The sequence below is a fragment of the Diabrotica undecimpunctata genome, chromosome 8 (genome assembly GCF_040954645.1).
Source record: "Diabrotica undecimpunctata isolate CICGRU chromosome 8, icDiaUnde3, whole genome shotgun sequence".
NCBI lineage: Eukaryota > Metazoa > Arthropoda > Insecta > Coleoptera > Chrysomelidae > Diabrotica > Diabrotica undecimpunctata.
The window spans coordinates 122,173,713-122,199,147 of record NC_092810.1 but is presented as its reverse complement, the minus strand read 5'-3'; the positions used below and the strand labels follow the sequence as shown (position 1 = coordinate 122,199,147).

The 25,435-nt window shown below is 35.9% G+C and overlaps 2 protein-coding genes across 3 annotated transcripts in view; one reads left to right on the top strand and one right to left on the bottom strand.

Annotated features, from left to right (window-relative positions):
• bark (C-type lectin domain-containing protein bark beetle) overlaps nt 1-25,197 on the top strand; it is a 135,510-nt gene extending 110,313 nt beyond the window's left edge. For both annotated transcript variants that reach the window (XM_072540876.1, XM_072540875.1), the window contains 2 exons: nt 1,108-1,361; nt 16,824-25,197. In XM_072540876.1, the coding sequence (XP_072396977.1) occupies nt 1,108-1,361; nt 16,824-17,645 (1,076 nt within the window). In that variant the 3' untranslated portion in view covers nt 17,646-25,197. The remainder of the gene's footprint in view (nt 1-1,107; nt 1,362-16,823) is intronic.
• LOC140448545 (ATP synthase F(0) complex subunit B1, mitochondrial-like) lies at nt 3,074-8,346 on the bottom strand. Its single transcript, XM_072541627.1, has 2 exons — nt 7,571-8,346; nt 3,074-3,528 (listed from the first exon to the last, which is right to left on the bottom strand). The coding sequence occupies exons 1-2, from the start codon at nt 8,325-8,327 to the stop codon at nt 3,083-3,085; spliced, it is 1,203 nt and encodes a 400-aa protein (XP_072397728.1). The 5' UTR covers nt 8,328-8,346; the 3' UTR covers nt 3,074-3,082.
• Nucleotides 25,198-25,435: the final 238 nt, after the last annotated feature.

Here is a 25,435-nt window from a genome sequence, read left to right as displayed (position 1 = left end):
AAATCTGCCCCATATAAACACCTGAAGTGATCCCAGTAGACAGGAAATATTACAGCATAACACTCTAGTCACGGATTTGTATATATATATATATATATATATATATATATATATATATATATATATATATATATATATATATATATATATACAAATATATATACATATACAGGGTGGTCAATACAAAAATTTACAATTGGATTCTTTTGAGTAGGATAAATTATAATTTTTTACATACTTTAATGTAACTGATCTGTGGCATAAATTTGCGCTTAACTTTTTTGCTCTTTAAGTTAGGTTTATCTGTGTTAAAAATATTAAAGATACATTATTTTTACAAAGAAAAGGTATACTTGTTAATAACTTAAAAATTCAACCATTTTTGAGATAATCGCATTTTATAAGTCAGAGCTGAATGTACATAAAATTTCTATTATGCCAGTAGTCACATCTGGAAGCGAAACGTGAACTCTTTGAAGCAGTGATTAAAATCAATGGAAAGTTTAGAATGCAAAACATTAAGAAATATATTTGGATCAAACTATTGTATTGACAGTAGGTGTACAATGTAATAATCGAACCATAAACTAAGACAGCGCAGATATGATCAGGTTTGTAAAGTCACAGGGGCTATGATTCTGAAACTATTAGTAATAGAAACTTAAATATAAAATATTTTTAATTTAAATTGTGGTATATTCCCATAAAATATAGTAGAGACAAACTCGACAAAGGTTAAACTGACTTGGAGTTAAAACTTAAAGGATTTGGAGCAGATGGAGGATCTACAAGCCACAAACATCAGAAAATGGAAAAGGAAAGTAGCTGATAAGGCAGAATAGAGGTCCCACTAAGATTGTAAAACCAACTTAGCGCGAGTTAAAGCTTTGTCCCAAGTTTCTGATTTTCTCTATATACTATAAACCATAATTAACTATAAACAGTATAAGTTTTAGGAATTCTTTATGGATAGATATACTCGTTTCTAATTTAAATGAAAGCGACTATTACTATTTTCCAGTGTCATAGTAATAGTAACATAGTACTTTTCTTTACAACTTACACTGTTAGACTACAACTTGCACTAAATTAAAAATCTTGTTTTAGATCCCAAGGTTCAGATTAGGATCCTTCCTCTGGCTGACGACTTCATAACAATATCTGTGATAAGTAGTTTAGTTCTAGCAGTTATATTAATAATTATTGTCGTCGCATGCTGGTGGACGAAATCTAAATTCAGAAAAGCACAACGGCTTGAGAGGAGGAATAGTATACGGCAGAGTTTGCATTCGCTCAGATCCATCGGAATGTCTCAGAGTAGCTTTGCTGATCCTGGATACAGACGTAAACCGAATCAGATGGTGAGTATTTAATTTTTAGTTAAATTCTTAAGATAAAGTAGAAATCAATGGAAGCAAATGGAAGAGCTATGTCCAGCAGTGGACAAATACAAGCTGAAGAAAAAGAAGAAGAAATTCGCTTACCTATAAAATATTTTTTAACATCGACACTTTTATGTAAACTTTGCATTTTCTAAATTAAATTCATATCTCATTTTTCTGTGACCTGTAGGTCCTTTAAAATTATTTGTACATCTAATTATCAATATCGACAACCAATAGGCCCTAAGGAGAGATTAAAGTATTCACGATGCCGCAAATTGTACAGTTCAGGGTAGCCTTGCACCAACATAATTAATTTACGGACGTTAATTATATAAATCACTTGAACAACTCAACTGAAACGGCGGAAAGTCCGTTCGCGTACGACCAGAACAGATGCTGAGTCATCGGTACGTCATGTCGGCATGTCTTAGAAATTTTTATTTCCGACTTTTCCAGGACGGCGGAAATTGGGGATTGTCATGTCCTGACCGTGACGTACAAGTATGCGCATCACAAGTTAAATAAATGCTAATGTTTTTTGAAAAATTCTGGGCGTACCGTCCGACCGTGCCGTTCCGACCCAGTGCGTGCTAAACTTTAAGCATTGTCACTGTCAATTTTTGTATATACACGCCACAACTTGTAGAATGTATTTGTTTTAGAAACTGCAAGTATAACTAAAACTGTTAGATGGCTCATTTATTTTACATTTATTCTTATCTCTTGTTTTTCCCAATTTACTTTCACTTCTTGACAGTATTATCAAATACTGTCGTTTTAAAGTGTTAACAAATGTTTGATATGAAAACATTGCTGAACAGTATAAGATATAACATTTTAAGACGTGTAAATTTAACATTTTAAAATGTTCAAAGTTGATCACGAAAAAGTTTTTCCAAAATGAGTTTTTCCCGAACTCTTATATGGCTTTATCAATTCAAAGGCACCTAGAACGTATGCAACAAACGTTACTATCGTTCAATCGGAGTCCCCATCGTATAAATTAAATCACCTTTACACGTGTAAAATTGCTGAAACCGTCGGTGTCGGATGGTTACAGCGGGTCTGTCTAACAAGTAGAAATAAAAAAATGATCCCAAATTAGTTCAAATGATTTAGACACATTATACGAGGAAAATACAAAAGTATGTTTCTATCATCTAAGTTTAAGTTTGAATGCCACTGAAAATTATCATTTACGAAAGCTTGGTTCGGTTTATGTACATTGTGTTTTAATTTATTTTGATATCTGGTTTATTTCAAACTTATGAATTATTAAATAAATCATTTCATTTTCTTTGTGTGTCAATATTGGTCAGGATTCGATACACCTAAACAGATCACAGGATTCGTTACACCTAGATGCTAGAAACATAATTTTGTTTTTCTCCATATACTTAATGCATATACATTTGGTCTTATTAAAAAGTATGAAAGATCTAAATTCATCTGTTAGTATTATATGTCCAAAAACTTACAATAAAATAACAAAAGTGGTTAAAAATGGTTAGTTAGGACTAAAATTTTATTTTATTCATATTCAAAATCGTTTTAAAGCGACCGTTTTTATGCACCTGAATGTAATTTAAAACAAAACAAAAAAAGTTGTTAACAAACTAATAAGTGGAAACGTAGTCTAATAAATATTTATTAATACTTATAAATATATATAATACATACACAAACAATTTAACAATTTATTTTTTATTATCGTCGTTACCATTTTTACCATCTTTATCTTTCTTCTCATCTGTAAGTACCTTTTCGGTTTTCTTTGTTTCTGGAGTGACACTCTTGGCTTCTGGCGGTTTTTCAATAGGTTTCACCGATGAAGTTTTGGCTAGTTCTTGGACCAGTAAATCGATTGAATCTGAAATAAGCGCAGTTTCTATTTCTGGTGTATTTCTTACCTGTTTTCTCACTTCGTTTTCGACGTATTGCACCAAATTTCTCTGTTGAATTTTTTTCCAAACACTGCCGACAGCAACTTGATAGTCTAGTAGTCGTTTTACTTCCCTATACACGTGCATTTGTCTTTTACGGAATTCATCCTCATATTGCATTGCTACATTTTCTCTTTTTGCTTCGACTAAAAGTAATTGTCCATCGGCTTGAAATTGAAGGATTTTTTCATTGATTATACCTGGTTAAAAGCAAAAAAATATAAGTAAAATGAAAAGTACTAATTGATGGCTCGTTGACATCTACAGACTTATACCAACGAATACAGACGCTCATCGGAGGTTACCGCTTATGAAGACGATGTCCTCCGTTTTAAATATAGATAAACAAGGTTTGTAACTTGGTTGATAAAGGGGCTGATAATCAAATTGTTTGCGCAATTCATAGTAGCTTCTGACAGCCTTTGTGAAAGGAACGATGTCTGCTATCCCAACCGCTTCCATAGAGGTCATACTTAACCAAACTTCATTAAATGTATAGATGGAGAAAGAAGCGAAGATAGGAAAATACAGAAGGCGAATAAGACACCAGAAAGCAGGGCAAAAGGATACCGGAATCAAATCTGGAGAGATAATTAAAAAACTCCCGAAGTTAGAAATGGCACCACATGGAATACAACTGAAATAAAATTTCGAAAAGCCGTTTACTGTCCTCTTTCCAGGAAGGAACGAATGGGAATCGAATAAAACTTATCCCATAACGACATGGAAGGGATACAGATTGCTCAAAAACCGATGAAGGAGCTGGAGTATACGGAGGGAAACCAAGGATAACAGTACAGCCAGCCGATGCATGAACTAATAATGAGGAACTGTAGAGACAGACCTATAAAAATGATATCTGATAGCTAGGTGGCATTAAAGGCATTGAAATCGAATCGGATTGACTCCAAGTTAGTTTAAACCTGTCTTCAGAATATGATTCGGATCGGAAAAAGTAACGAAGTTTACTCTGTGTGCTTGGATGTACTGGTATTGGAGGAAACGAAATGCGGACCTACCTACTTGTCAGGAGAGGGGCATAAGGAACATTCATATGCTCAGAACCTTTCGTTGGCATAACAAGAAGTGCAGCCAAAAGACTCGAACTGGGTGGAATGGATAAAACGTAACCACTTGTACGAACAAATGGGTCTTAAACATTCGAAGGCTTTTATATACGAACATTCGAAAAAGATTTCCAAAGGTCTACTATATATGTATAGGAATGATTTGAGAATTATCGCAGGTCTCAAGGACGGACACTGTCGTCTCAAGATATACATGAACAAAATCGGACTGACAAAAAGTGCGAATTACATATTCTGTGGAGGAACACGAGGAACTCGTTCTGTACAACTGCCCAGGGTTGGATATGATAAGGCTCAATACATTTGAGCAATATCAATTAGAGCCCTACGACTTCGTCGAAGTCTCACCTAAGGCCATAATAGACTTTGTTAAAAAGGCTGGGCTAAAGGGACAACTTTAACCTAGGGATGAACCACAATAGACTTCTTTGGTTGCGTGGAAGGGTGGTTAAGCCCCATTCATATTGAACCTAACTTAACCACTAACATATTTTAAAATATCTATGTATTTGTAAAAGAGAGCCGTTTGTGCCTTCTGGTATATAATAGGTACGTCGCCATCCATAAAACGAATGACATACATATGTTTTTGGAAAGTAGAAATATTTTGAATACAGACATTATAGGATTAGCGGTAGCGGGTAGACACTTTTCTACGATCCCGGTAGAGAATAGGCCTCGAGCAGTTTAAATGGTTGTGGTACTGCGATGGGGAAGGCAACGGGAAAACCACCCCGTTATATTTCCCACAAATCTAAATGGCAGACGGAAACAAGAAAATGTCGCTCAATCCGGGGCACTCCTTAAATGGGGAGGTGCGAAGAATCCCCCCGTCAACTACTATTGAGGTCCAAGGAAGTGGACAAAGAATCCAGATATATGACAAGATAGTACGCATTGCCACCTGGAACGTACGCAGCTTATTCATGTCTAGGAAACTTGCAAACACCGAAGCTGAGATGAAAAAAATAAAAATAGACATCTTGGGGATGAGTAAAGTAAGATGGCCTGGGTCAGAAAAACAAAAAACAAAAGATGGATACATCTATTGGTCGGGAGGAACCAACCCAGAACATCAATATGGAACGGCTATATTAGTATCGAACAAAATTGCGCAGTCAGTCATAGACTTCATCCCTCGAAATGATAGAGTAGCAATGTTGAAATTAAGAACAACCCATAGAAACCGAAATGTTAATCATGTCTATGCTCCAACAAGTGACAAATCAGAGAAAGAAATTGAAAACTTTTATAATAATATAGACGAAATAATGCGACTGACAAAAAAGGCGAAATAACGATAATTATGGGTATTTTTAACGCCAAAATTGGTCTTGGTGCCGAAGGAGACAACGTAGGAGCATACGGTCTCGATACCAGAAACAATAAGGAAGATAGACTGGTCAAGCTTGGACAAACCCAATAGAATAGAAATAGACTACAAACAAGTCAATAAAATCATTAGAAAAAAGTGCCGAGAAGCTAAAGAAAACTGGATGTCAACCAAAATCCTAGAAATTGAACAAGTTCAGGAAAGATGACACCTGTCCATAAAAAAGTGAAAGTAATGACAGGTAGACAAAGAAAGAGACAAGAAACAATATTAAGAAATAATAACGAGATAATTATAGGTACAGAAGACAAACTGGAGAGATGGAAAGAATACATTTAGACAATATTTGACGATGATAGACCTTGCTCTTCACCATCCACGGATGGTCGAATAAATGAAAAAGGTTTAAAAATAGCAAAAGAAGAAGTTATTTATGCAGTAAAACCTCAGAAGAACGAAAAAGCCACCAGTCCAGACAATATCAATGTCGAAATACTTAAATTAATTGCAGACAACGAAAGTAAAAGCCTCGACTTAATGACAGTCCTATTCAATAAGATATATGACACAGGTAAAATACCATCAGACTGGCTAAAATCAACATTCGTAACATTACCAAAAAAATCCAATGGCTCACACTGCAATGACCATCGAATATTAAGCATGATGTCTCATGTCCTTAAAACTTTTCTCAGAATCATTCATACACGAATTTACGAATTCACGAAGTGTGAGTTTGAGATGAGTGACATTCAATTCGGATTTCGAGATGGATTGGGAACACGAAAAGCTCTTTTTGCCTTAAATGTGTTAACACAACGATGCAGAGACATTAATGTAGATGTATATGCATGTTTTATTGATTATCGAAAAGCATTTGACTACGTTGACCATCAAAAAATGATTGAAATTCTGAGAACAACTGGAATTGACGAATTATCTCAGAACTATATTGGTACCAAACGGCAACAATTGAAATAAAGCACACAACATCCGAAGATATACGAATCCGACGAGGAGTGCGACAAGGTTGCGTCTTATCACCACTATTATTTAATCTGTATTCGGAATCATTATTCAGAAAAGCATTAGACGAGATTCAAGGTGGAATCAAGATTAAAGGAACCGGCATAGACAACATTAGGTACGCTGATGATACCATCCTAATAGTAAGCAACGCACAAGAACTACAAAATATAATAAAAGTGGTAGTTCGTCATAGCGAAATGTTCGGTTTACATCTACTTCAATGTTTCCAAAACTAAAATTCGAGTATTTTCAAAGATACCAACAAACGTACATTTGTACGCCAAGGGACAAATAATAGAACAGGTAACTTTTGCTCCCATAAAATATATGGGAGCAAATATCAACAGCCAGTGTAACCCAAAAAAGATACTTTGTCAAGAATTGAACAAGCGAGGAAAACACTCATAAACATAAAAAAAAATTTTACAATATCAGACCTTAGTCTAGAGCTCAGAATTTGAATGATCAGATGTTACGTTTTCTCTGTTTTGCTGTATATCTGTGAACGTTGGACAATGGACTCTGAAACAGAAAAAAGAATAGATGCCTTTGAAATTTATATATACAGACGGATGCTGAGAATTCCATGGATACAAAAAGTTACTAATGGTGAGGTACTTCGACGCATGAGTAAACAAAAAGAATTACTCAGCATAATCAGAAAGAAAAAAATACAATACAATTGCCATTTGGATCGCCAGCCTTCTAAAGGAGACGGCGCAATAAGAAGAAGAAGCAGTATTTAATAATTTTAGCAATTTTAGTGTATACAGTATAAAAGTAAAAATATACCTTCGTTAAAATGATTTACATTTGATTGTCTGACACTAATCCATGAATTCTCGTAAGCTTCCAATTCCTTGTCCAACCATTTGGTTACATGCGGCCCAACATATTTGACTGTTCCCCATACCATTATTGCCATCGATAATCCATTATAAAAATTGTGTTCCAACACAAAATATTCTTTGCTAACCAGAAAGATTCCAGTTGTCACCAAGAACGTGTAAAATCCTGTAACTCCTGTTTTAGGATAGAAAAATGTAGTCCATTCCTGTGGTACAAACCCCCAAATGACCGGTCCTGGCTTTTGTCTAGTTAAGAATATTTGTTTAGGTGGTGGAGGATCTTTGGGAGGTGGACTATCAGAAGAAGATTCTGTAACTGATTTTTTTAACTTGCAGACGGTATCGTCCATCGGTAGATCTCTTTGTGTATCATCTGATTTGACGCTGTCGTCAACAGCAAGTTTAAATCCATCGCTTAGGTTTATAACATTCCCTCCATTTATCATTAAACGATTATATTCTTTGCTTAATTTACTCGAGACACGTGCTTCCCTTTTTCGCTCGCTAGTAGTATAAGCTTCATCTTCGTATTCGAAAATTAGAGATTCCGTGTGCGTTTTAGACAAACCTTCCTTATCAATTTTAATATTTTTGAAAGAATTTATATTTTTGCCATCACAAAATGAATTATAGGAACTTAGAGAGATTTTTTTGATCTTTTTAAAAATGTTTACCGACTTAAATTGCTTCAAATACGACATTTTATAAGTCACTATGACAGTAAATTGGAGTTTGACAAGTTCATTGTATACAATGTGTCATACTAGTGCTGACGTCACAGTGTCACATTTTTTAGACATGAATCTAAACGAATCGTGGCAATTCGTTTTAACCGTCTAAGATCCCATTGGAGGATCACTACGTTCATAACGTAGTTAATCAAACCACAGAATACACCACCCAACGGTGTATTTTGTGATCAAACTCACATTTTCACATACATTTATTTTTAATTTAATTAATACTAATTAATTTTTGAACAAAAATTTTATTTCGTTTATTTATTTTTTAAATAAAATACGCTGCTCATGACGTATATGCATGCTTTTTATATCAAATTAAAGCTAATTTTTTTCTTAATATGATGATGAGGTTACCTGATAATGCACCGACGCTATATTTATATTGAGGCAAGTGCAAGAGAAATCATTAGAATACAACAAACCGGCATATATATGTTTCGTGGACCTTAAGAAGGCATTTGACCGGGTCAAATTAAAGGACGTAATCCACTTATTGTAAGCAAAATGAGATACCTCTAGGAATAATCAAAACGACCGAAAATATCTACCAAACAACACAATGGGATATGACAGGGAGATTCTCTGAGTCCTCTATTTTTCAACCTGATTATGGATGAAATAATAAATAATTAAGAACTAAAAAAGGGTACCAAATGGGAGAAAAACAACTTAAAATTATTATCTGCTATTCAGACGACGCAATACTACTCTCTCAGAGTGAAGACTATTTACAACGTGTGCTGCACCAATTTAATATAACCGCTAGAAAATTTAACATGTTAATTTCCATAGAAAAGACAAAATGCATGGTTACAACAGCAAATTTACTAAGATGTAAATTGGAGCTGGAAGGTCAGATAATAGAACAAGTGATGGAGTTTAAATATCTAGGCATCACATTATCTAGCTACAGAAAGCTCGAAACTGAAGTGTAAGATCAAGTGAATAGAGCAAACAGAGCCGCAGGCTGCCTGAATGAAACAATATGGAGAAATAAAAATATCGGGAAAGAAATGAAAGGCAGAATTTACAAAACAGTCATTAGACCAATGACATACGTGGCAGAAACACGACCTGACACAGAGAGGACAAAAAGGATGTTAGAAACAGGAGATGAAACCAAAAAATTGATGGCAAGACACTATGGGACAAAGCTAGAAGTAGAGATATACGACGTAGATGCAAGGTGGAGAACATCAAGAAATGTGTAAGAAATAGAAAAGTAAAATGGAACGATCATATAAGCCGAATGACAACAAATAGAGTAGTAAAGACGGCAAAAGACAGTCCCCAATAGTAAGACGATGAGTAGGATCAGTAGGAAGACGACAACTTACTGGAGGCAGATTGACAAACAGGCAGTCATGTCTACATAAAAAGAAGAAGAAGAAGCTTGCCTGACAAAAATTGTTCGAAAAGTAGGGTTGTCAGCTGTTAAAAATGCGAGATCTACTCGCTACTGGTTTGAAGTGTCAGTTATGTGAGTTTTAAAGCACGCAACGATAGATATATAATGATATACATATTATCACTTGTCAAACCAGTGTCGTTGCGCACTAACTTTTATTTTATCTTTGATACATCTCGTTTTTAACAGCTAGCAACCCTAATTTGCAAGCATTTTTCCTCATGTAACCTTATACCATCATATTAAGAACAAAATTATCTTTAATTTGATATAAAAAATATGCACATACGTCATGAGCAGCGTATTTACTGATCTGGATTGTTTTTTAAATCTTCTAAAATAAACTGGTGTGGAAAACCTTAACTTAACATCAAAATATGGTGTATGCCGATGAGTTGAATTTTAACGCCGTAAATATGATTAGATTAGATTAGATTAAGAGAGGTGGCCTTTCGGCCTATTCCACTGCGACCTTTTCAGATCTATTGTGGTCCTCTAGTCCTAGATAACATTCTCTAGCCTGACCCTTTTTATAAAGTCTAGTAGCTTCGAGACTGTACCTTCCATGTAGCTATTTGCCGGTGGATTTTCTTCTCCTAATGCAAAGAACCGCACATTTGCCAGACTGTCACACTGACATAAAATGTGCTCTGCTGTTTCTTCTTCGAGGTGACAGAATCTGCACAGGTCATCATCTGATAATCCCATCAGCTTCAAGTGCCTATTCAGCTTACAGTGCCCTGTTAGAAGACCTACTATGACCTTGACTGTTTTCCTGTCTTTGCTTATTAGGTCTACCGTAAATTTTGGCGAATGTTCTGTAATGATCTGTTTCGCCTGTCTTTGTCCTGGTGAATTCCTCCACCATTCCAGAGATTTGCGAGCTACCCACTTCCTTGTAGCCGTTCTTGTTACTGATTTAGCAACTCCGCAGAAGGGTTCCGGTCCAATGAATGGCAATGATGAGCCTTGTTTGGCCATTTCATCTGCTTTTTCATTGCCCTTATGACCCTCGTGCCCCGGTACCCAGGCTACCGTAACCTTGCTACGGTCTCCTAGTTTATTTAGGGCACACACGCAATCCCATACTAGCTTAGAATTGACCTCTACAGAATTGAGTGCCTTAAGCGCTGCCTGACTATCTGTGAAGATGGCAACTGAACAGAACGTTCTTTCCTGCCTTTCTATTTCTTCCACGCAGTGATGGATTGCAGTTATTTCCGCCTGGAAAACTGTCACATCCTTAGATAGACTTACCGGGAAATCTATCCCTTGATTTGTCCCTACTATGCCGGCTCCCACACCCTCCGATGTTTTTGAGCCATCCGTGTACCAGGTAGCAGCAGCTTGAATGGGTACACCTTTATTCCAGTCTTCCCTGCCTGGTATCTTAATTGTGAACTTATTGTTAAAGCTATATCTCGTAACTGTTGCATCGATAGGTTTCCCCATCACAATATCGGCTTTTAGCTCCTCGATTAGCTTTCTGTTGTCAGTACCATGCATCTGGCTTATATGTCGCTGACTATGGATTAATCTGTGCATCACGGATCTGGCTTCGCCCTGTATAAAACTATGAAGTGGTGGTAGATTCAACAGGACTTCCAGCGATGCAGTAGGAGTTGTTTTTAAGGCCCCCGTAATACACAAGCATGCTAGCCTTTGTGTATTACCTAGCAGCCTTATTGCTCCCACTTGCTGCGTCTTTGTCCACCACGTCACCGAGCCATAGGTTATCATGGGTCTAATAACCCTTGTATATAACCATAGAGTCATTTTGGGGTTAAGTCCCCAATTCTTACCGCACATTCTTCTACATCTGCCCAAGGACATAGTAGCTTTCTGTGTGGTTTTTAGAATGTGAGTATTCCATGTAAGCCTATGATCAAAATATACGCCAAGGTATTTTGTTTCTTTGGCAAGATAGGCTTATCGGTCTATATGACTTTGGTGTTAGGTCTGATACTTTACCTACCTTAGGCAAGTATATGACTTTGACCTTTTGCCATATTTCCGGTACGATCCCCCATGCTAAAATGGCTTTGAGGAGCTTGCATAGGTGTGGTATCAATACCTCTAATCCCATATGCAACAGTATTGGATATATGCCATCTGTCCCTGGAGACTTATATGGCCGAAACTTATTTATAGCCCATCTAATTCTGTTTGGTCTTGTGATTGCTGTGGCTATTTTCCAATCTGTAGACCTTGGTCTAGTGAGCCTTTGGTCTATGTTGGTTTGCCTATCTGCATCATCCAGAATTGTTGAGCCTTCCTTTGCCAGGACTTTATGGATTCGAGAACATGCCGGGATATCTGTAATCTCCTCGCAAAACTCTCTCCATGAATTCCTTTTAGCTTTCCGAATTTCTTTATTGTATAGCGTTAGCTTATACCTGTAGGCATCCCAATCTTGGTTACTTTTGGCTTTATTAAATAGGCTTCGGACTTCCGACCTCATCTTCCTTAAGCCGTTGTTCCACCAGACTGTATTACTGCCCGTACTTTTCCTTGTTTTTTCTGGACAATTTTCCTGGTAAGCCGCCATAATAGCTTCGCTTATCGTTTCTGCCGCCGAATCTATAACCTCTGGGCTTTTAAACGAAATCGTACATTCCTCGAGATTTTTACTGAGGGACTCCCTATACCCTACCCAGTTTGTATCTCTAGGATTCCTGTATTTAATTTCCGATGGAAAAATATCAAGGTCAAATTGTATATGTCTGTGATCCGAACATGAGGGTTCGTCAGACATAACCCAATTTGTTATTATATCACTTATCCTGCTCGTGCAGAGTGTTAAATCTAACACTTCTTTGCGTGCCTTAGTGACAAAAGTTGGCTTGTTTCCTATATTGGATATATCCAAACCTTCAGATAAGATGAAATTCAAAATAGACTCACCCCTTGCATTAATGTTTGTGCTTCCCCACACGGTGTGGTGTGCGTTGGCATCACATCCTATAATGAGCTGTAATCCTTTTCCTAGACAATATGCAACTATGTCGCTTATAATGCTTGGTGGACACAGAGCCTCATCACCTGGAAAGTAGGCTGAACACACCACCAGTTTCTTCTCTCCTACTTTCGTGGTTATAGTTAGAACAGCTGTAACAATATCATCAGTGCAGAGCACCGGGATTAATGTACAATCTACTCTATTACTGTGAATTATACACGACCTTGGCCTTACAGCTTTGGGTGTGTATAAAACCTTACCTTGTTTGGTTGATAGGCCAGCAATCTTCTCACCTATCCTCCAAGGCTCCTGCAGGAGGGCCACATCCATGCCTTCTTGTTCCAATCTTCTAACTAGCGTTGCCGATGCGGCTTTTGCATGTTGAAGATTGGCCTGCAGGAGCCTTATTTCCCTCTTCATTGCGAAGAGATGGCCGGTTCTGGATCTGTGGACATTCCTTCTTCCGTGGGTCCGACACACTCTTGGACATTAGTCCTTATGGATGTGTCAGCTCCACCCGAAGAAGGTTGTTCCTCGTCCTGAACCTCCATATGTAGTGAGGTCTCCCCTCTTTCACTGGAACGAGTTGCTACTGGCTTTTCATTCCGTGTTTTTATCTTCCCTTCTTTGGGTCGGAACGTTAACCGTCCTACTCCGAAAAAGGGTGACATTTTTAATTTCTGGAGTTCTTCTCGAGATTCAGAATCCATCGAGAAGGTCCATAACACCCCTTTCTCTAAAGGTTTTCTACCCCAGACTGTCCATAGACGTGTCCTGAGCCCATGGTTACTTATCCTTAGTCTATTAAGGATCCTTTTGGACTCAAGACGTTCCCCATGCTCGTCCTGTACGAAGACAGTGCATGAGTGCGGCTTGGGTATGTCTTCCCCCTCCACAGCCCTGAGAGATGCACTCTCCCAAGGCCTCAGGGTTGGAATCACCTCCTTCAGCCACCGCGCACTTATGTCGTCCGCACAGTTAAGTTCCAGGAAACCCGGCCTGTATGTACTCTTCAGGAAGCGAACCTGTGGTCCTGCTTCCGGAATTTTGTCATACGCACCCAAGATGGCTATTTCGACTGCCTTAAGCTTGTCTATATCCATCTTGGCTTCCGGGAATCCTGTTAGTACCACTGCAACCTTAACAGAAGCGGCAGCTTCGCTGAAAGTCACACCTTCGGTTCTTGGCCTTTTCCCTTTGCGTTGGCTTTCGGGTGGTGTGCTTCCGTCTGACCTTAGCCTTTTTGGGCCATCGATCTTCTGGGTTTGTATTACTTTTGTCATGGCCTTTATTGGCTTTGACGGCATCTCTTTTGCCCTTTCAGTCGCCTTGATGAAATTGGCCTTGATTACAGCCCTTTTGGATTGAACGTAATCTTGGCCTTGTTTCACCAGCCTACTGATTTTGGCTTTAGAAACGCCAGATAGCTTTGCAGCCCTAATTTCTTCGTCTGTCATGAGATCAACGTCTTCCAACGCTGTTACTCTGACAGCCTTTTTGTTTCCTTGCCTATCAGCTTGGGAGATTTCTTTAGAAATTCCGGGCCTTTCGGCGTTCGGATTTTCTCCAGAAGCTCCCTGCCCTTCGGCTTTAGGAACTGTGATTTTGGCTTTGGAGTTCCCTGGCCCTTCGGCATCGGGAACCCTTTGGCCCTGAGTTTTTTTTGTATTTGTTTTTGTTTGTTTTTGAGATTCCATATTGATCCCACGAGTAGCTAGGGAAAGACAGTCAACCCCTCGCAGAGCCCCGCTTGCGAGGGTAAGGTCTAAATACTAAGGGGTGTGACCTGTTGCCCCAAAGGAACCGTTTGCGACACTGTCACCCCAGTGCCTCACAGCCTTCACCACGGTGTCTCACGGCTTGGCGTGGGGATTGTTTATCGACTATCTAGTCTAGATCCGCTGAGTTTAGTTTCAACAGGACCACCACGTGAAGGGTGCAATCAGAGATTGATTACACACCCCCAATCATTGTTGGGGGTACCCAGCGGTCTTGGGATAGTTTAAGGAGGTGCAAAGTCCTAAGACTCTCCGTGCAAAACTTGTCCCCTGAGATTTGTTCTTTTCCCGCTCAGCTTTACGCCGATTAGAAGAAGAGCGCATCCCCCGGCCCCACGCTGTAAATATAGTGGCTATATCTTATAAAAATACTGGAAAGCATGTCTATGACATTTTAACAATTGACAACTCAATTATCTTTTATCTCTTATCACGCCGTCTCCCTCCGAAGTTTGATATTTTGCCCAGCCAACGTTTCAGGTCGTTTTAGTCAAGAATTTTGTCTTCTTTCTTATTGATCTTTTCCCTGAATTTTTTCTTCAATGATCCACCGAAGTCTTTCGTATCTGTGTCCCCTTATTACATATACAATGTACGTTCGCTCTTTGACCGTTGGCACCACTTTCTTATTTTTCTGCATTATGTAAAGAACTTCGGTGTTTGTTGTTCCTGTTTTTTGGTCCAAAAAATACGTAATATTCTCCTATAAAGGTACATTTTAAAAGCTTAGACGTGTTTTTCTATTAAGGGGTTAACAGCCGTAGAGAAGAATTAGGAATACATAACAGCGCAGCATTCGGATTCGAAGGCTCATGTCTAGATCCAGCCTGATGAAGATTTTCATTTCGATAAACGTGTTCCTAGCCTGTTTAACTCTTGATAGGACCTCTGTCATCGAACCGATAATATTATTTATTAATGCTTCATGTATCTAATGGATGACACATGTTCAACGATTTTGTCATGTATTCAGAGGACAGCTTCTGTTTGCAATGTCGAGAAAATCATTAGTTTCTTTTTGGTGCTGTTCATATATAGGCCATAACGCTCTTTACATTCTACAATGTCGACTATAAGTGTCTGTAATTCGGACAGGCTGCTGACAAGAACTGTATTATCGGCATCATCATCGTCAGAATTATCATCGGTGGTGCTACAGCCTTAGTTGAGCCTCGACCTTCCCCAGTCTATTTCTTCCTCGCGTCCTCATCCACATCATCCCTCCATCTCAGTCTTGGTCGACTTCTACTCCCATTTCCTTCTGTTACCGCTAATAGGGTTTGTATAGGTAGTTAATTTTCATTTGCTCTTGACACATGTCCAGTCCATCTAAGCCTACCTATTTTTATGAAGGATATTAAGTCACTACCATTTACTATTTCTTCTCGTACAATACTATACTTCTCGTAAAATTCTAAATTATATCGCCTTCTCCTAATACCATTCTCACAGATTGCGACCAATTATTCTTCTTTTTATCTTGCTTTCAAAGGGAAGCAGACGATTTGCGGTTATTGAGGATGATCCATATTCCTGACCCATATATCAGTGCTGGTAAGAGTGTTGTATATATTGTTAGTTAGGTTTTTTGGCTCAAATCTCTGTTTTTATCTACTTGTTTAGCCCAAAATAACATTTCTTCGCTATTAGTACCCTTCCTTTTACTTTTTCAATAGTGTCATTATCGCTTGTTATGATGGAACCCAGATAAGTAAACTTATTGACTACCCCAAAATTATAGTGGTCTATGCTAAAGTTTTGTTTTGCATTTCTAGCTCTATATCTGTTATTTGGCGTCGATGCCAACATTTTGGTTTTCTTCCCCGTTTATTTTAAATCCCATATTTTGCGGCCGTTGAAAAAGTGGAAACCATCTCTTTAAGCCCTCGTGTGGTGTGTGCGATCACGCCTTTTGGTCTTTTGTGGAGATATGTTGACAACAAATTGTGAGGTCTTCTTCACGAAAGAGCTCAACATTTAGAAAACTCTGGATGACTAAAGAGACAAGACTGAAGATTACCAAACTTTTAAGATCGATAACACCGTTAACTAACTTCTCGTCAGCTTTTATTAAAATATTTTGAAAACCTCTTGCAATGTAGCTATTGAAAAGTCAAATAAAAAATTTAATTTACAGTTATCTTTTATTTCCAACGCAATACATGATAAAATGTTTCACTTTGATTTGATATGGCTGCATCTAAGATCAAGTATAATATAAAAATCCTGATATTTTGAACGTGCCTGTACATAATATTTGTTTAAAGTAAAGGAATTATACTAATAAATATTTTTTTGTTATTTTTTAGAGTACACGATCTACTGACACGCTAACGAAGAAAATGATAACCAATGGATCAATAGACAGCATGGAAAAGTCAGCATATAGTTCTTCTATAGACGAAACCCAATCATACGATGTATATGAATCGCATAATCCCAACCCTACGGCATTTTCATTTACTCCAACTATAGAGTACCACAAATCTCCAGCTAGATATGAGAATCAACCCACAAGACCTACATTTGATTTATCATTTAAAAATGAAGGTTTTAGAGATAATTCTACTTTTGCATCAAACTCTAACTACCAGTCTAGGGCTGACAGCGTTGTTCAAGACGAATCGTCCGAAGAAAGTCCTATCATGGACAAAAGTGACATAACTTCATATCCTCCAAGTGAATATTACAATACAGACACTTTACCGCTAAATAACAAATCAGATTCAACTTTGAATTTAAAACGAGGCATAGAAGAATCTAATAAGGGTTATGATTACAGTTTAATGCAAGAACTAAAAAACAAATTACCTCAAAAGAAACCACCGACTCCTCCTAGAAAATATTCCCCAACGTATTCGGACCAACTCGGTAATATGCAGTTTTCTCCCGATTATAATACAATAGGCTTAGCACATCCCAGTGAAACCAGATCACAGTCGGCGAGTCTTTTAGAAACCGACTTCGATGAACCGGTTCCTCCTAAGCCTAAACCGAAAACTAGAGCACGAAGTGAAGTTTTATTAGAAACCAATTTTGACTACACTCCACCAGGTGGTAGTCCTCAGTTTAACGAACCTCTCTCTGACGCTAGTAGAAGTAGAAGCCAACCTTTAGAGACTGCGATGTAGAATTTATATATCAAAATATGACAAAGTTCTGCAAGAATATACCTGAATCTTATCTAGCTCTAATCGTTAAAATGGTTGTTAAACCTATACACTAACTGACAAGGTTGTCAGGTGGTTAACAATCTCGGATTAGCAGTTTTTAAAATAGATTTGTGGAACTGGACTAGCCCAGTTAGTCGAGTAGTTCTTTTTCAAATGGAAAAGTAAATCTACCTCAAACGAAGAACAACGGTAGGATAAATCTATCAGCGCAGTTCCTATTTGTCGTTATTGCGTGAACAAAAGCAGACATTATGAGCCCTTATGGTATTATTGACATTAGTGTTAAAACAAAAGGTGCAATTATTAACGAAGCAAGTGTGATACTCATACAGTAGTACAGTAGTACTATTTGCAATGTTATTTTGTTTGTTACAAAGACACACAATTTATATAGCGGTTTTATACATTATTTATATATTAAATCTAAATTACTTTGTATAAAGCAGTCTAGTTTCCAAAAATCTAATCAATAAACTAGAGACCGACCGATTAATCGGCTTCGGCATCAACTTCGGCCACCTTCGGCCAATATTTAAACCTTCGGCCTAAATTCGGCTTCGGCCGAAACAAAGCCGAAGGTTTCGCCGAAGGTGGAATAATAAAATGCTCTGTCAGTATACTATACTACTATACTATAGAAATGAAACAATCTCTGAACAATATGCTTCGGCGAGTCTTTGATAATTTAAATAATATTTACACCCTATTTTATACCCTTAACTAAAACGTTTTACAAACTTTTAGGTCAGGTATTAGGTAGGATATAAATTTTAACAATAGGCCAAGATGTCTCAAAGATCATCATTTGAATATTTCTCACGTAGTAAAATTCTGATAATAATAATTTTATTGTATTTGTTAAAACTCACGATTACTGGTGTTTTGACTAGATACCTAAATGGCAAAACAAAGACTATTGACTATAAATTATTCGACTTTAATGTTTTATAATGTTATTTATTTTTATTATCGCTTCTATTACCAAATAATGTATAAGTGTTTGACTTTTTATCTCATACTTTCATATTTTTGTTTACCACTTATCAGGTAATAAAAAAATAAAGCACATTATTTAAATTTTTAACATATAATAGGTATATTTTTAGTCACCTTCGGCTTCGGCTTCGGCTTCGGCCGAAGGTAACCTACAGGCCGAACTTCGGCATCGGCTTCGGCTTCGGCCAAAAAAATCACATTCGGTCGGTCTCTACAATAAACACACAACTTGGCAACACCGAGAGTTCGCTCGAATATAACTGCCTGCATGGGATGGATATCGGAAAAATGAAATAAAACTTACATTGCTACAGTGTAGCCAAGTTGTATTAATTATTTTTTACTATGAATTAATTATACGAGTTTTCTCCCAAAAAATATCCGACTTTGCTTCATTACTTCCCTCATTTTTTTATTTTTGTCACCCAGCTCGTGGTATTGTCCGAGGAAATCCCCATCTTTTTAACATCATGAACCAATCGGTACTTTAAGTCACTGAAGCAGTTTTGAAAGTCAGTTTTTGCCACAAACCGTGTACCAAAAATAATGAACTAAATTACTAATAAGTAAACTTAGATCACTCATACACTATGTGACTCGAAAGCACCGCCTCAGTTCTAGTAGATTATGGGCGAGGTCGTTCATAGAGGCGAGAAACACAAAAAAAATGACAGAAAACGCATAACGCAAAGAGAAAACTGCAAATATAAAAAAATAAAAATAAAAAAACATGGAATGAAATGAGAAAATTTAGGTATATACGTACAAAGAACACAACATTTATTGTTTAATTAATTTATTTCGATTTAAACATGTTTAAAATAGAGACTGTACAAAAATATTAATTAACATCAAATACCTAATAAAAATAATGAAATATGCACTGTTTATGAGAAAAACTTTAACTATCATCTTCTATAATGTAACTAAATTCAGTCTCTTATATTGTTAAATAATAAATAATATATATAAGGGCCTGCGTAGCGCAAGCGGTAGGAGGCTTGCCTCGCATGCCGGTGGTCCGAAGTTCGAATCCTACCGCCGGCAAGAACAACTAGACATTTTTAAAAAAATGTCTATAGGCCCCAGGTCGACTCAGCCTGAATAAAATGAGTACCTTGGGTAAAACCAGGGGTAATAATAGGCGGTTGAAGCGTAGCACTGGCCATGTTACCTTCCTTGTATACCGTAGGCCCAGATATAGCAGACTACCCTGCTATACTCCCAAAGCCGCGAGCGGTATAAAACGGGAGACTATTATTATATTAAAATAAATAATATACTATAAATAAACTTTCTTAACGTGAAAACACATCATGAGACGGCATAGAATATAATAAGGTACTCACAATAATTTATATATTCTGTTAATTAGATTAAGGCCGGATGGTGGGCTTCGACATCTGATGAATCTTGAATAAAAGGTGGCTTCCAAACTAAAGTTGAAAACCTCGGTCCGTACTGAGATAAAAGAAAGGGCTCCATACTAGGATGGGAGGTGGTCTCCTTCCAAACTGATACAAAAGAGGTCTTCCAAACTAGGATGAAAGGAGGGCTCTAAACTAGGATGCGAAGGCCATCTAATCCTAGGAATTACGATTAAGATTGTCTCCATCGTAGGATAAAGGTTGTCTCCGTCCTAGGATACTAAATAGATAAAAATAAAATAAGCGAAGAAACAAAAGGTACAAAAATAAAAATCTTACCCTAAAAGGGGTCTGGAACATATGTAGAATCGTCGTTCACAACTCATACAAAACAGAAAACTAAAAGAATTGAAATGTGGGTATTTTTACAGAAAAATATTTACGTGGATATAGTACCGTTAGCTATAGTTTCTAGGTGGTCGAAATAATCAAAACTTTCCTTAAGAGACTTGCAGTATTTCGGCGATATTTTTAAATGGATTATTGCGGTATGTTTGAAGGGATTAGTTTGAATATTTGCAAACAAATGACATAACGGACAAGTTGGTCCAAGGTACGCTGGGTGGTCCATGGCTAATTATTTAACGGTATTTTATACAGAAAATTCGCAAGACAGTTGTAAACTACTAAAAAGAAGACTATATAGGTAAGAATTACATTGCTATACTGGGCGTTTTACAAAATATAGTAAAATAAACAAAACATAGACAAAATTTAACGTATCGGCTTTTGGGCATGTTATCATTGGTAAACAAGAGTGGATAAATGTGCTGATGCATTATCATGATGACAAAACCAGTCGCCACCCGCTCAAAAATGGGATCGTTTTTCTAACTGCGTCACGAATTTTTTTTAGAACTTAAACGTTAAGTCGTTGGTTGCTTGTCTGATCTGTTGGAGCGTATTCATTAAATATTTGTAAAGGTCATTCATGGTGCACTTTCATAATCGTAAAAACAATTAACACGAACTTAACTGTAAACTAATTTTCACGAGCTTATCGGTCGTGACTCGGATGAAACTCTCCATTGTGGAAACGGTCGTTTTGTTTCGGAATCATAACGTATACTCACGACTCGTCAATACTAATGATAGTTTTAAGCATACTTTCAACATTGGCGACCATTTCTATCTTGTCAAAGCAACTCTTTTTGTGTTGTGCTATAAATTGTGAATTAATTTTGGCACAAATGCAAGTTATTCTCAAATTTTCGGTTAGAATTCTAGAAACACAAGTTTTCGGAATTCCGTCTCTTTTAATTAATGTACCGTCACACGAAGGTAGCAAGATTTACACTTTTTGTATTTTCCGATGTTGTTATGCTTTAACGAAAGAATGCTTTTGGGACAAACCTCGTATATATTATCATGGCGTTGAAATTTTTAAGGACTGCTCATTATCTATAAACTGCTTAGTTAAATTCAAAGCTGCAGCTCTTTTCTCAATAATAAAAGTCAACTTTTAATAATATAGCGATGCACATATTTATAGCGCCATCTAGAGATTGTTTGATAAAGAATACTTTTATTTATTGACTTTATATATGCATACCTTTATGCTATTTTTATGGTAGTGATTATTAAAGTTTATTTATTGTATTATTGGAAACAGTCTGACTTCTTAGACCTTATAAAATGCTGAGCGTTTGTCACGTCATGTGATTTGTAATTTGTTGGCTGCTATTTACCGTCCAAAATAGACTAAAAAATAAAACAGCGGAAAAATTAAGGTAATATAGTTACCTAAATCACAATATTTTTTATAACCCATTAGAATACCCACAAATTATTAGAATTTCATTATAGTTTATTTTTATGAACGAGAGAGTAATTAGCATAATTTTAACTGGTAGCTCCGACCACTCCATGGGCGTGCTCAAAGTTAATTGAAAAATTACTTTGAATAATTGTAAAAAATAAATGAATTATTTCAGTGTTATAAAGTGTTATGTGTATGTAAACAAAAGTGACCTCTTTTATCACACACTATATTAGAACTGACTGGCCTACATTAAAAAGGGTTTTAAAAAATTCACATTTTTTTTAATTTTTAAAAATTACAAAAGAGAAAAAGAGTTTTTAAAACCGTCTAAGGTATGTTAAATAGATGAATAAAAATATTAATATAAAACTTACAGCTACTTGTTACAAATCCAAATCAGATTCAGAAGATGAACTTTCAGAACCAAGATTTATAATAACTGGCTCGATCATTTTATCAGTAATATTGTCCAGCTTCCACATTTTTTCCTCTTCTTTAATAGTGTGATTTACTGCCTTTTCCCAGTTTTCAGGTTTTACATTATTTACGGCCTCCAAAAACAACTGTTTAACATCATGAATTTTAAAAGTGGTATTTTTTCTTGAAACTTTACTCTTTATCTGTGCCCATACCAGTTCAATCGGGTTTAATTCACAATGATATGGTGGGGATCTAAGTACTGTCATTCCACGATTTTTGGCAATTTCATCAATTTCGTATTTTTTAAATTTTTCTTTATGAAGGGTACACAACGAATAAAGTTCCTTTCTTATAGATCCGGGATGGTACGTAATATTTTTTGAACTCAGCCAATTCTGCAAGTCTTTTTTTAACCACTTGGTTGTGGCCAGTCCTTCTATAAGTCTGGAGTGATAACTTGCATTATCCATTACTATTACACAGTTCTTAGGAAAAAGATCTATCATTTGTTCGAACCATTCTTGAAAGACATCAGCGTTCATGTCTTCATGGTAGTCACCGGTACGAGTTGATTCAAAAGTTAATAAACCACCTTCAACAAAACCGTCTGAACTGCCAATGTGTACTATTATCAGCCTGCGTCCCTTTCCTGATGGTGGGTTTAAACCAGTAGATAAGTTATTTACAAAAGCGTGCCTTTGACTTGTAACAGTTTCATCCTGCCAAAATTTATTTGGTGTATGACCCTCGTTGATCCATGTTTCATCAAGATAAAATATTTTTCTTTTTTGGTTTCTCATTTCCTTTATGGTTCTTAGAAAATGTCTTCTCCATATGACAATATCGCTTCTTTCTAATAAAATAGACTTTCTGGGATTCTTTTTCCAGCGGAAGCCTATTTCTTTTAAAAGTTTCCATAACGTACTTCGACTCATTTCTGGGCAATCCTTATCATCTCGAACTGAGACAAGAACTTTATCCAATGTTGGAAATTCTTGTCTAAAGAAGAATTCATGCACTTTCCGTCGAAGTCCTTCTTTAAAATGATATTCTATTTGAAATTTTGGTTTCCCTGGAGCATTACGTGGCATTTGAAAACTACCACATTTCTCTTCTTTAATAACTCTGTAAATCGTAGATTTCCCAACACCAAGTGTACTGCTAACTAACTCAACGGTCTCATCAACACTTTCACATAAACGTTTGTCTGTAAATGATTTAAAACAATTAAATATTAATGTTTTTTCATTAACTGTTAGAGGACCAATTTTTCGGCGTTTACACGGCACTTCCAAATTTTCCATAACACTAGTATACACAATAAACTGCACCTTGCAACTGAAGTACCTACTTTTAGTGAACTGTTAAGAATTTTGAATACGCCACTTGGACCTTCCTATATACAAAATGGAAAAACCCGCTATCACATTTTCTGTGGAATAAGTTTAGAAGGTAATTATCTAGTCAATTACTGTCGTAGATTCCTGGAATTAAAGAATTAAATGTTTGATTGTTGAAACCCTTACTTCGTGGAATGCACTCATTTCAGATAAAATAAAACGTTTTATTTTATCTAAAGAATTAAACTTTATTTTGCAAATAGGTAGGTACTTATTAAACTTTTATTGGTTATATATAACCAATAAAATAAACATCTTACATTTCTTGCAAATTCATTAGTACCTGTTAACCTCCATCACTCCGACACTGGCAACCTTATTTAGGGATTAGTAACCCTCACAACTATTGTATTCTATTCTGCTCAAACCTTTATACCTGGTGGTCATACTCAATTTAAAATTGTTTTCCTATATACTTCTGTAAACTTGTTGACAAATATCTGTTTTTCATTGAGTCACCCGTATCAACAGTTTAGGGATTTGCATACATAATTTATTGTTTTATTACTCTCTCATACATAAAAATACACTATAATCAGTCTCCTCATAACTCTCCTGTTGATCTTGTCTATTATGGATTACCTAAGTCTTTTCTCTAGAAGGTCTCTAGAAAACCTTTCCAAATATTTCTAATTCGTGTGTATTTGTCCCATAAGAAGTTGGAAATATTAGTTTTTTTAATTGTTTGAAGAGTAAATAAGGATTTTTGGTTATGGACTTTTGGTTATAACCAAAAATCATATCATAGTTTTTGAGAAATTTTTTTTAGTTTTTTATAGTTAAAACTTCTGGATTTATCATTTTTCCCCACCTAACTTTTATTACTAAACAGTTTTTCTGTATCTGTTGCAATTCTGGTTGCAGTAATCCTCGGAGAATCGGACCGTACCAAAATAAAGCATCGATTTTTTAATTTTTATTTCGATTCAATGGAGAAATATCTTATATTATATGAAATTAATATTAATAAAATATTTGAAATTACCATTGCTTTAAATTTTCCGTCGTTTTATAAAGTTTAGTGTGTATAGAGTTATATATTATGTATATATTTTGTAACTAAAGCTTATTAGTAAATCCACTGCCACCATGTTGATTGGATTTATTGTTAAAAAAAGAAAAGTTTGAACAATTTATGAACAATATATCATTGTGATATTAGAAGAAAACTTTGAGTGTTAATTTATCTTAGAAATTTAAGACTTATATGTTATCAACCAATGTGTTCTTAAGATGAATGATGTAAAAATTTTTAAAATAATCATATGAAATATTGTTATATAATAATTTTATGTACATTTTGATAAATTTTATACGAAATATTTATGTAGTTAAAAAATTAATGTTTTGTTGTAATTCACACAATTCGGCAATCGACGTTTTTGTATATATTTTTTATAAATAATCTTGACTGACGAATGTTTTTTAAATAGAGCTTGCATCAGTTGTGTATATAAATTGATAGATTTAAGATCTCAAACCTTAAAAATAAATATTTTTCAATATCTTAGTTTTTTATATCAAACCTACCAGATATTATCACCATGTTGCTCAATAACTTCATGTAATTTATATATTTATATATATTTATTTATATATAAAAATAAGTAGGTATAGTATGTAATACAACTCGTTCTATAATTATTAAGTAGATATATAGTTCTATGTTGGTATGACATCAGATGTTAAGTTGTAAAGTGATTATATAGATAACTGACTAACCCGGCGAACTTCGTACGACCT